Source organism: Neoarius graeffei, chromosome 3 (assembly GCF_027579695.1).
Source record: "Neoarius graeffei isolate fNeoGra1 chromosome 3, fNeoGra1.pri, whole genome shotgun sequence".
In the NCBI taxonomy this organism is placed as follows: Eukaryota; Metazoa; Chordata; class Actinopteri; order Siluriformes; family Ariidae; genus Neoarius; species Neoarius graeffei.
The window spans coordinates 34,010,984-34,023,041 of record NC_083571.1 but is presented as its reverse complement, the minus strand read 5'-3'; the positions used below and the strand labels follow the sequence as shown (position 1 = coordinate 34,023,041).

At 43.2% G+C, this 12,058-nt stretch overlaps 1 protein-coding gene and 1 pseudogene across 1 annotated transcript; one reads left to right on the top strand and one right to left on the bottom strand.

The window, feature by feature from the left end:
• Window positions 1–4,169, bottom strand: part of LOC132882540 (C-type lectin domain family 4 member F-like) — a 162,367-nt pseudogene extending 158,198 nt beyond the window's left edge.
• Window positions 4,170–7,434: 3,265 nt separating this feature from the next.
• Window positions 7,435–8,088, top strand: LOC132882766 (nucleoside diphosphate kinase homolog 5-like). Its single transcript, XM_060915877.1, has one exon. It carries the CDS (start codon window positions 7,435–7,437, stop codon window positions 8,086–8,088), a length of 654 nt encoding a protein of 217 aa, XP_060771860.1.
• Window positions 8,089–12,058: the final 3,970 nt, after the last annotated feature.

Genomic DNA, 12,058 nt, shown 5'->3' with positions numbered 1-12,058 from the left:
ATAACGAGTTGAATCAGGTACTACAGGAGGTTATACAGTTTATTGTTCAGTGCGAAAATATTTGTATTGAAAACATGTTAGTTAATAATATTCTTATGCTAAACAAATGTAACAATTATTGACTATTGAATAAAAGTAAGAAAAAACATTCTAAAAGTTGATGTTTCTTTACATATTTTGTATCATTGTCTGTGGGTTTGCAAAGGGGGTCCCCGGCCAGAAGCTAATGCTGTTTGGGGGGCCTTGGCATGGAAAAGTTTGGGAACCCCTGCACTATGCGCCACTGCTGCCCTCTGCTGCCTGCTGGTGGTGTAGTGCGGCCTCCGGACACCATGTTAACCCGGGCCTCTGTCAGACTCAGAGCAGCTCCTGTCCATGGATCTGTTACAAACACTGACCACCTTTAAAGTATGTATTCACCCAAATTACTCACCACCTTCTGAAATTCATCTTTTTGCTTCTGTAACTGGTCTCGCTCTCTATAGTCAGGGTGTTGTAACTGGTCTGAACTGGTCTCTCTGTATAGTCAGGGTGCTGTAACTGGTCTGAACTGGTCTCTCTGTATAGTCAGGGTGTTGTAACTGGTCTGAACTGGTCTCTCTGTATAGTCAGGGTGTTGTAACTGGTCTGAACTGGTCTCTCTGTATAGTCAGGGTGTTGTCTGAACTGGTCTCTCTGTATAGTCAGGGTGTTGTCTGAACTGGTCTCTCTGTATAGTCAGGGTGTTGTAACTGGTCTGAACTGGTCTCTCTGTATAGTCAGGGTGCTGTAACTGGTCTGAACTGGTCTCTCTGTATAGTCAGGGTGTTGTAACTGGTCTGAACTGGTCTCTCTGTATAGTCAGGGTGTTGTAACTGCTTTGAACTGGTCTCTCTGTATAGTCAGGGTGTTGTCTGAACTGGTCTCTCTGTATAGTCAGGGTGTTGTAACTGGTCTGAACTGGTCTCTCTGTATAGTCAGGGTGTTGTCTGAACTGGTCTCTCTGTATAGTCAGGGTGTTGTCTGAACTGGTCTCTCTGTATAGTCAGGGTGTTGTCTGAACTGGTCTCTCTGTATAGTCAGGGTGTTGTCTGAACTGGTCTCTCTGTATAGTCAGGGTGTTGTAAATGGTCTGAACTGGTCTCTCTGTAAGTCAGGGTGTTGTAACTTTTTTGAACTCGTCTCTCTGTATAGTCAGGGTGTTGTAACTGGTCTGAACTGGTCTCAGTCAGGGTGTTGTAAATGGTCTGAACTGGTCTCACTCTGTAGTCAGGGTGTTGTAACTGGTCTGAACTGGTCTCTTTGTATAGTCAGGGTGTTGTAAATGGTCTGAACTGGTCCCACTCTGTAGTCAGGGTGTTGTAACTGGTCTCTCTCTATAGTTAGTATGTTGTCATCACCAGGCTTGTAGTACTCGAGTTCAACTCGTGCCCTAATTTTGAGGACTCGAGTCTTGACTTGGACTTGAGCACTGATGACTCGGACTTAGACTCAGACTCGTGCATTAATTGCATTAGGACTTATAAATTGGAGATGAGGACTTGGATTATTTCTTTTTGTAACATGTCCTAATAATTTGGCATAAGATATTTATATCTCCATTAATTTTTGCACTAATTTCACGCAAGAGTGTCACACCTGCATGCCTTAGCTCATACATCAGATAGACCCTCGGGTACACTCTGGACAGCGCATGTGCTAAGCGGACTCTCGCACGCGCCGTAAACGACTCACACCTGCACAGGATTAAGGCGCAGTCAGTGCACCAATATAAAAACTGTGAAAACACACTTACTTTGTAAAGTATTGAGTTGCGTTGCTGATACATTACCGAGCCTTATTTCCTTGTTTGATTTCCTGTTTCTTGTCTTTGATTCTGCTGAGTCTACGAAAGCCTGTTTGTGCCTCGCTCGACCTACTGCCTGTTTCACGATTTTGACTGCCATTCTGGATTGTTTACCTGTCTTCACTTGGATTAATAAACACCAGAAGTGGACAAAGTAGCTACCCAACTTCATTACTTAAGTCAAAGTGCAGATCCCACTGGCCAAATGTTACTCCGATACAAGTGAAAGTTGTCCAGTCAAATTTTTATTTAAGTTAAAGTACTGAAGTACTTGCTTTTAAAAATACTTAAGTATTAAAAGTACATTTTCTGTCAACGCATCGTTGTATTATTGCCACAACGCTTACAAAACCTAATGCCATTACCAAAGACAGAAATGTGAATTCACAAAATGAATGCATGCTGTGCCATCATGGTGGTTTAACATTAAGCTAGCTAGTCAGTGAAGCTCCACCTAACATGCTAACTTTTCAAACTCGAAATCATATTGGGTAGCTAACGTTACTAGAAAAGAAAGATTTCTACATTCTGTTTATTTGGCAAGGTTATGCTAAAACATATTTCTGAAAGGACTTCAGATAAGTTAACGTTATTCATGTTAGCGTAACTCTGTTTTTACATGCTAACTAACAGTGTCCAAGTGAACTAGCTATTTGTTAACGTTAGCCGTGGACAAGACTACGGCAACTTAGTGGGCAAATCCATAGAAAGTCATTTGACTAACCAGACTGCATAGCTATTGTAACATTATCGCTAGCTCTAAAAGCACAGACAACTTTGTTGCAAGCTTTCTCTTGGAATAAAACGTTTATATCCCTTAATATGCTTCTGCAGGTCAGACGGCGAGTTTTTGTAGGCCGTGATGTGGTTCATTTTCAGCAAACAAAGCAAACATTTAAAATGAAACATATCTTTAATTCTTTCTGAAAATTGAAACATGGGTTCTCGGTATAGCCATGGGTGCATGTGTTCCCCAGAAGAACCGCCTCCTTCCATTCTGCCATCAACTGATTGTGTTTAAATAATGCTGCTGAGAAATCATTGAACTTGAATTTATACAGTCTATAGATGTGACGTGACCCTAGTGATTACTGATAGACTGTCTCAGTCTCACCTACGAAAAAACCATCACATTTTAGAAAAGGAAAGAAAAAATATCCAATTTCAAAGCTGCTTCATAGTAACGAGGACCTTGATAGAAATGTAGTGGAGTGAAAAGTACGATATTTGTCTTTCGAATGTAGTGAAGTTAAAGTCATTTGTTTAAAAAAAAATACTCATTTGCAGATACTCAAAAAGTGTACTTAAGTACAGTACTCAAGTAAATGTACTTCGTTACTGTTCACCTCTGATAAACACACCTTCTGCGCTTACATCCGTCTCCCAACCATCTCTGACAGAATACTTCACACTCCCTGACAGAGAGAATGCACCTGTTCATACATCATGCTCAGGAACAAATTAATGTTAATGTGGCTAAAACAGTCACCATCAAATGGTGCAACTGGAGTGTTGGACTTGACTCGAAATTTTCTTTAATGAGTTGGACTGGATTCGAACTCGAGGTTTAGTGACTCGACTACTGATAACCACACACACTGCAGTCAGTCTGTAACTCGAAAGAAGTCTTTATTTGACACATGCACACTCAAGCACAGTGAAATTCATCCTCTGCATTTAACCCATCTGAAGCAGTGAACACACGCATGCGCACGCACAAGTGAGCAATGAGCAGCCATGCTACAGCACCCAGGGAGCAGTTGTGGGGTTAGGTGCCTTGCTTAAGGCTGCCTCGTATTAACCTAACCACATGTCTTTGGACTGTAGGAGGAAACCCACACAGACATGGGGAGAACATGCAAACTCCACACAGAAGGCCCCTCACTAGCCGCTGGGCTCAAACCCAGAACCTTCTTGCTGTGTGGCGACAGCGCTAACCACTACACCGCTCTGATTTGTACATCGATTGTTCAGCAACTGGTAATTATACAAGCACTTTTGTCTAAGCGATAGATTTTCATTCTTCTTCTTTTGGCTGCTCCTGATTAGGGGTCACCACAGCGGATCTTTCATCTCCATTGCTCCCTGTCTTCCGCATCCTTCTCTACCACACCTGCCACTTTCATGTCCTCTCTCACCACATCCATGTATCTCCTCTTTGGCCTTCCTCGTTTTCGTTTGCCTAGCAGCTCCATCCTCAACATTCTCCTTCCCGCATGCTCTGCATCTCTTCTCAGGATGTGTCCATACCATCTCAGTCTCATCTCTCTTAGCTTAATTCCCAAGCTCTCCACATGTGCTGTCCCTCTGATATGCTTGTCCCTTATCCTGTCCAACCTCCCATCGCAAACCTTAACATCCTCAACTCCGCCACCTCCAACTTTGCCTCCTGTCTCTTCGTTAAGGGTATGGTCTCCAATCCGTAAGTGATATATTTTCATGAAAATGAGAAAAAAGAAACCTAAAATGTATAATTTAATGTTATGATGACATTATGGGCGGCACGGTAGTGTAGTGGTTAGCACTGTCACCTCACAGTAAGAAGGTTCTGGGTTCGAGCCCAGCGGCCGACAAGGGCCTTTCTGTGCGGAGTTTGCATGTTGTCCCCGTGTCTGCGTGGGTTTCCTTCGGGTGCTCCGGTTTCCCCCCACAATCCAAAGACATGCAGTTTAGGTTAACTGGTGACCAGTGGTGGCTCCTGAATTTTTTTTCAGGGGGGGCAATTTTCCCCCATTATGTCTACACGGACCGTAAATGTCCACAGGACTGAAGTAAATTGACCTAGGTAGCAAATCAATTGGCCGAACTTGTTTTTGCCTGGTAAATTCAGATATCAATATAGACAATCTCTTCTCTCCACTAGGTGGCAACACTAAACAAGTTAAAGGTGGCAAACTAAGGTAGCCTAGTAAACTAGACCCACCCGCCTAGCGGCCAAAAATATTTTTGCCTACGAGTGGCAAATATTCACATTTAGTCTGGCTTGCCAGGCTAAAACTAAGGAAGATTCATTGTGAAGCCTTCAAAGCAAAACATTTGGCATCACAATCAATTAATATTACATTACTCATTTATTTTCTCATATTTTCCAGTATTCTATAATAAGTAGACACAAATTCTTAATTATAAACATATTCTAATTTCTTCATTCTAAAGAATGCAATTAAAGTGGCAGGATATAAATCCAAAACAAGTGTTTATTTAAGTTTTGAAAAAGATGAAGAAAAGCATAACCATCAAACAAACATGTGCAGCTTAATTATGTGGGGGGTTTTTTTAATATGGAATTGCACCATTTTAACAACAAATAATAATTCTAAATAAATTCTGCAGTTTTTTTCCCCAAGAATTCCTCCAGAAAGCCATGCCTTAAAAGGAAATTTAAAGTATTACAAGCATGTCAATGAACACAAAAGGCTTTAGTTATTTAGCTATATACACACAAGGTTACACAAGGTTTTGTAGTCAGTGCAACTTGGCTTAACAAGTTGCAAAAAAGGTAAGGTGCTGCTGGCTCCAATGAACACATATACTGTACAATATATAAAAACTGAAAATATGCTTAATTTACACCAAGTCAGAGAGAACTTGAGGCTACTGAAATATTCCAAGCATGGCAATGTTAAACTGCTATTGGTAACACACACACACAAAAACAACTTTTGCCTAGTAAATTCAAATATCAGATATCACTGTACCGTCTGCTGTGCTACTTCCAGAGTGGAAGAGAATGCAAGGGTAGCAAAAAAGAGCATAGACTACATCACAGCCAGCTAGCCAAGTTTTCCGGTGGTACCAGTTCTTGTTAAAACCTCTTGAGTAGGTCTTCTCCCCCTTCGTAGACACTTGCTTGATGTTTAAATTCGGTCTAGGAGGTCCTAGCTGTTTGACTGCTGTTTTCTCCTCATTGGTACGACGACTAAAGGGAACTTCTTTCAGAGACGCTATCGTATTGTTGCACTCAACACTCGCCATCTTCTTCATAGAATGTTCACACATTTCCCTTAGAAATAGAATAGAATGTTCACACATTGCACTTAAAACCCCCCAATCTGGCAACACTTGCACGGTGCAACAGGCGTATGACGTAAGCACGCTGCTTGTGCGAGCACATAAAACCTAATAGAAAATGCATTGGGAGCATGATTTTCGAAAAAAACGTACGTACCATTAGTGTCAATGGGAGATTTTGGGGCAAATCTGAACCTGACAGAAATCGCCCCAAAAGGGCGTGGCTACACCAGGCACGACCTTAGCCTGATTGGACAATGACATTACTGTTGCCGTGGTAGTAGGAGTAGATAAAAAAAAATCTCCCTCCCTGTTTGGGAGTGCGTCGCCCAAATCGCCCCTATTAACGAGCCGCCAGTGCTGGTGACTCTAAATTGACCGTAGGTGTGAATGTGAGTGTGAATGGTTGTCTGTGTCTATGTGTCAGCCCTGTGATGACCTGGCGACTTGTCCAGGGTGTACCCCGCCTTTCGCCCGTAGTCAGCTGGGATAGGCTCCAGCTTGCCTGCGACCCTGTAGAACAGGATAAAGCGGCTACAGATAATGAGATGAGATGAGATGACATTATGGGCGGCACGGTAGTGTAGTGGTTAGCACTGTCGCCTCACAGTAAGAAGGTTCTGGGTTTGAGCCCAGCGGCCAACAAGGGCCTTTCTGTGCGGAGTTTGCATGTTCTCCCCGTGTCCGCGTGGGTTTCCTCCCGGTGCTTCGGTTTCCCCCACAGTCCAAAGACATGCAGGTTAGGTTAACTGGTGACTCTAAATTGACCGTAGGTGTGAATGTGAGTGTGAATGGTTGTCTGTGTCTATGTGTCAGCCCTGTGATGACCTGGCGACTTGTCCAGGGTGTACCCCGCCTTTCGCCCGTAGTCAGCTGGGATAGGCTCCAGCTCACCTGCAACCCTGTAGAACAGGATAAAACGGCTAGAGATAACGGATGGATGACATTATAGCATTAAATTACACATTTTAGGTTTCTTTCTGGGTTAAGATTAATTAATGCTGTTTACACCAGCAACAAGAAAAATTCCAGTTTGTTGCCTTTATTTCTGAGAGTGTAGAGTCACAGTGTCGAAATAAGAGATTAAACCGAGTCGGATCAATTATCTAATTTATCTCATTAATGTCTAATTTATCTGATCAGTGATGCGGAGCTGCTGCAGGCACACAGCTGGTTTCACCACTGGACATCATCTGAACTGATTTTTTTTTTTCTGAAGGCACTGACGAACTGATAATAAACTTTATCCGTCTCTGAAAGCAGAGAAATGAAGGTGAAGTTCTCACTGCTCATCGCACTGAAACCGAAATCGACTGAGAGTCATGACACCGTGACCACGTGACTCTTTGTATCGCGAGAACACTGTGGGCGTTTCGGGGACCGTCCCAAATGCTCGCTCGAGCACCAGGGAGCCGTCTCTATGACGTCACTGAACGTTTCGATTTGGGACGACGCCAATGGGCTTGTGACGTAGTGGTGATGTCATAACACAGAATTTATTTAAATGCGGCTCCACACACGTTCTTACGAAGCTGCAGGAATTGTATTTAGTCGCGTCGAACTTCTTGACATTGTAGTGATTCCTGCGTGTAAGAAATATGGAAGAGACACTCCAGCATCAGAACATACCCCCACCCTGCATTTTTGTGGAGAGGACTTTGGCTTTGATCAAACCCGACGCTATAGACGACGCAGATGAAATCGAGGATATAATCCTGAGGTCAGGATTCACCATTTTGCAGAAGCGTAGGCTTCAGCTGAGCCCTGAGCAGTGTAGCGATTTCTACGCAGATCATTATGGACAGCCGTTTTTCATGAGTTTGATAGAGTTCATGAGCTCTGGCCTGGTCATGGCTCTTTCGCTGGCGAGGCATCGGGCCATCGCTACCTGGAAAGGTCTGATGGGACCAAGTGACAGCTCCAAGGCTAGAGAGACACACCCTGACTGCCTGAGGGCTAGATTTGGGACGTCTGACTTGAAGAATGCTGTGCATGGCAGCGAAACGTTTTCAGCAGCTGAAAGGGAGCTCAAATTCATGTTCCCCAACTCCATCATTGAACCCATTCTTCAAGGCGAAGCTGCCACAGATTACCTGCGCAGGTATGTAAATCCAACACTTCACACCGGGCTGACTGAGCTGTGCAAGACCAAACCAGCCGATCCATTGACATGGCTGGCTGACTGGCTGATTCAAAACAACCCAAACCAACCCAGAATCAGTGAAGGGATTGGACCTGAAGATGCAGCTTGAACATCATTACAAATACCTGGACCACAAGGACTGGTTACAAAGAGCTTCAAAACATACAGCTTACTATTGTACGACATCGGGCTGGTACATTAGATTATAGAGCAGGAGGTGAAGTGCTACACGATGGATGCAAGAGCGATACAGGAGCTGGCTTACAGGAGAAGGCTACACAAACAACAATGTGCAGAAACGGTTCATTTTATTGGCTACAAAGATAAAGATCATTCAAATGATACAATACTGTGTGTGTCTAATTTGGTAGTTACTATAGGAATAGTTTACACAGGGTCTTATATGGTATGCGATCTCTATAATCTGGAGCTAATAATCAAACAAGCGCATTTTGAAATATGAAATTAAAAAGGAACTGAAATGTGACTGTTTTTTGTCACTGAGGTCAATGGAGTTGGCTGGTTCCTTGAGTACCTTCAATGTGCAGCGGTAAAAATATACAGGTGTGTCGGTGTGAGGGTGAGGAGTGTTTAACACTTGGAGAAAAATATCACCGACCGAAATGTGTAGTTTTCTTTTGTTCAAGAAAGAAAGCAAATTGGACAATGAAGTATTTGATATTCAGCACTCAAATAGACTTTTAATTTAAAAGTGTACATTTTTGTAAATCTTTCTCATTTGTAGTAAACAAAAAACCATGAAAAAAATGTTTCAAACTTGGACGACAGAGACCCTGAATTTGGAAAATGTCCAAAATGTAGACAGAGCTCAGGTGAAGTGATAGCGTCTTCATTGCACCTTATGAACATAATGATGGCAACCAAATGAGATTCTGAGCGCTACTTGAGTCATGAACGGTGGAAAACTTCAGATATGGAGGATCATCATGAGGAACACTGTTAGCCTAGTAAACTAGACCCACCCGCCTAGCGGGCAAAAATATTTTTGCCTAGCGAGTGGGTCTAGCCTCGCACCATATAAACAAAAACACCCTGGGCATCAAATCGTGCCCGCCAATCACAACGCAAGGTTTTTGTTTGGATTCTTTGGGCGGGCTTTTGCAGGAGTGACGACAAAGCTGCGCGACGCTGGAGAAAGCACAACAGGAAAGATGGCTACCGCTAGTGAACAGCGCGCGTTTGACTCCGCTTTGGAATCAGTTTTAGAAGAATTAGACTTGGAGTTTTCGTTGAAACATGAGCAGGAAGAGGCTCTCCGCTCATTCCTTTTCAAGAAGGACGTTTTCGCTGTTTTGCCGACCGTCTATGGCAAAAGTCTGATCTACCAGCTAGCTCCGCTCGTAGCCAAAAGGATGGGGCTAGTTTGTGCAGTACGAAGAATTAATAAACAGCTTTGAAGCATTACTTTTTGATTGTTTCTTATTTTCCTGTTATTTTAAATTTAAGGGAAATTATTTCACCAAACACCACTAAATAAAAATAAAAACTCTCAAAAACAGTTTAAGCAAACCCTTGAAAAACACTTGAAAAAAAATAAGTTATGTGGTACAGACTCCAAACTTGTGGTCATTATCTCCAAACTTCTTAATATCTAGAACCTGTTTATTAATTAATACGCATTTTGAAAAATTATTTATTTCAAGGTCTCCCCCATTGCTTTCTGTCGCTCTGACTACGTCACAGTCACTGTTGCGCTGATTGGTCAGAGCGTTGACCTATACGCACAGAGACAGTTTGAAAGACAGCGGTTTGTTCCTCCCACACCCGTTGGAAATGTCTACAGGTCGAGGCCAGACTAAATATTCACATTTAGTCTGGCTTGCCAGGCTAGAACACTGTTTAAAACAACTGAGAAAAACCTCAATCCTCATAATAGCATTTATTTCCATATACACAAAGGCACTGGGAGCACTGCACATTCAATTCCAAATGAAAACATAAACAAAATATCAATTTTAAACTGAAAATGAAAAAAAAGAATAGGCTGTTCAAAAAAAAAGCAGTGTCTGCATTTTCATTTACAAACTCGAATATTTACAGTATAAACTGAAATTTGTTTACAGATTTAGCTTTTCTGTTAATCACTGAACTAATATTTTAGTTGTATAACCTTTATTTCTGATAACTGCTTTACATCTGTGTGGCATGGAGTCAACTAACATCTGACACCTGCGAAGAGATATTCCAGCCCAAGCTGACTGGACTACATTCCACAGGTCTTCTGCATTCTTGGGTTTTGCATCAAAAATAGCATTTATGATGTCACTCCACAAATTCTCAATCGGATTAAGGTCCAGAGATTGGGCTGGCCACTTCATAACATCAATCTTGTTGGTCTGGAACCAGGATGTTGCCCGCTTGCTGGTGTGTTTGGGGTCATTGTCCTGCTGAAACACCCATTTCAAGGGCATTTCTTCTTCAGCATAAGGCAACATGACCTCTTCCAGTATTTTGATATATTCAAACTGGTCCATGGTGTGCGATAAATGGGCCCGGCTTCAAAGTATGAGAAACATCCCCAAACCATTATGCTTGCATGTTTTACAGTCTTCACAGTGTACTGTGGCTTGAATTCAGTGTTTATGGGTCATCTCACAAACTGTCTATGGCCTTTAGACCCAATAAGAACAATCTTGCTCTCATCTGTCCATAGAATGTTGCGCCACTTCTCATTAGGCCAGTCAGTGTGTTCTTTGGCAAACTGTAACCTTTTCAACACATTTTTTTCAGCAATGGTACTTTACGAGTGTTCCTTGCAAATAGAAACAGGCGTCTTCTGATTGTTGCACTGCTCACAGGTAACTGAAGATCTTCTTTGATTTCCCTGGAGCTGATCATTGGATGCTTCTTTGCCATTCTTGTTATTCTATGATCTACGCGGATGGTAGTATTTCTTTTCCTACCATGTGTTTCGGGTTTTGTTTGCCATTTTAAACCATTTGAGATCATTTTAGCTGAGCAGCCAATTATTTTCTGCACTTCTTTATATGTTTTCCCCTCTCCAATCAACTTCTTGATCAAAGTTCTTTCTCCTTCAGTACAATGTCTGGAACGACCCATTTTACTCACTGAGCAAGGACTAAAACCAGCAGGTACAACATTTGTTGCCCTCCTTCTTTAAATAAGGGCCATAATTCATCTCATCTCATTATCTCTAGCCGCTTTATCCTTCTACAGGGTCGCAGGCAAGCTGGAGCCTATCCCAGCTGACTACGGGCGAAAGGCGGGGTACACCCCGGACAAGTCGCCAGGTCATCACAGGGGCTGACACATAGACACAGACAACCATTCACACTCACATTCACACCTACGGTCAATTTAGAGTCACCAGTTAACCTAACCTGCATGTCTTTGGACTGTGGGGGAAACCGGAGCACCCGGAGGAAACCCACGCGGACACGGGGAGAACATGCAAACTCCACACAGAAAGGCCCTCGCCGGCCCCGGGGCTCGAACCCAGGACCTTCTTGCTGTGAGGCGACAGTGCTAACCACTACACCACCATGCCGCCCAGGGCCATAATTGATACCTGTTTCTTCACAGAATGAATGACCTCACTAATTGAACTCCACACTGCTATTAATTTGAGCACGCCCCTTTCATTAAATGAGTCAATTACACCCAATTAGCAGAGTGCATGTCATGACTGTTGATTCTGTTGGTTGCCCATTATTCGGCTTCACCTATTTTTATGCCTCCGCCACCATAAGGTCTCCTCTCATTATCTCTAGCTGCTTTATCCTGTTCTACAGGGTCGCAGGCAAGCTGGAGCCTATCCCAGCTGACTACGGGCGAAAGGCGGGGTACACCCTGGACAAGTCGCCAGGTCGTCACAGGGCTGACACATAGACACACACAACCATTCACACTCACATTCACACCTACGGTCAATTTAGAGTCACCAGTTAACCTAACCTGCATGTCTTTGGACTGTGGGGGAAACCGGAGCACCCGGAGGAAACCCACGGGGACATGGGGAGAACATGCAAACTCCACACAGAAAGGCCCTCGCCAGCCATGGGGCTCGAACCCGGACCTTCTTGCTGACTGTGAGGCGA

Excerpts from the sequence above, each read along its gene's own strand:
- LOC132882766 (XM_060915877.1), top strand. The coding sequence starts at position 7,435 with ATGGAAGAGACACTCCAGCATCAGAACATACCCCCACCCTGCATTTTT.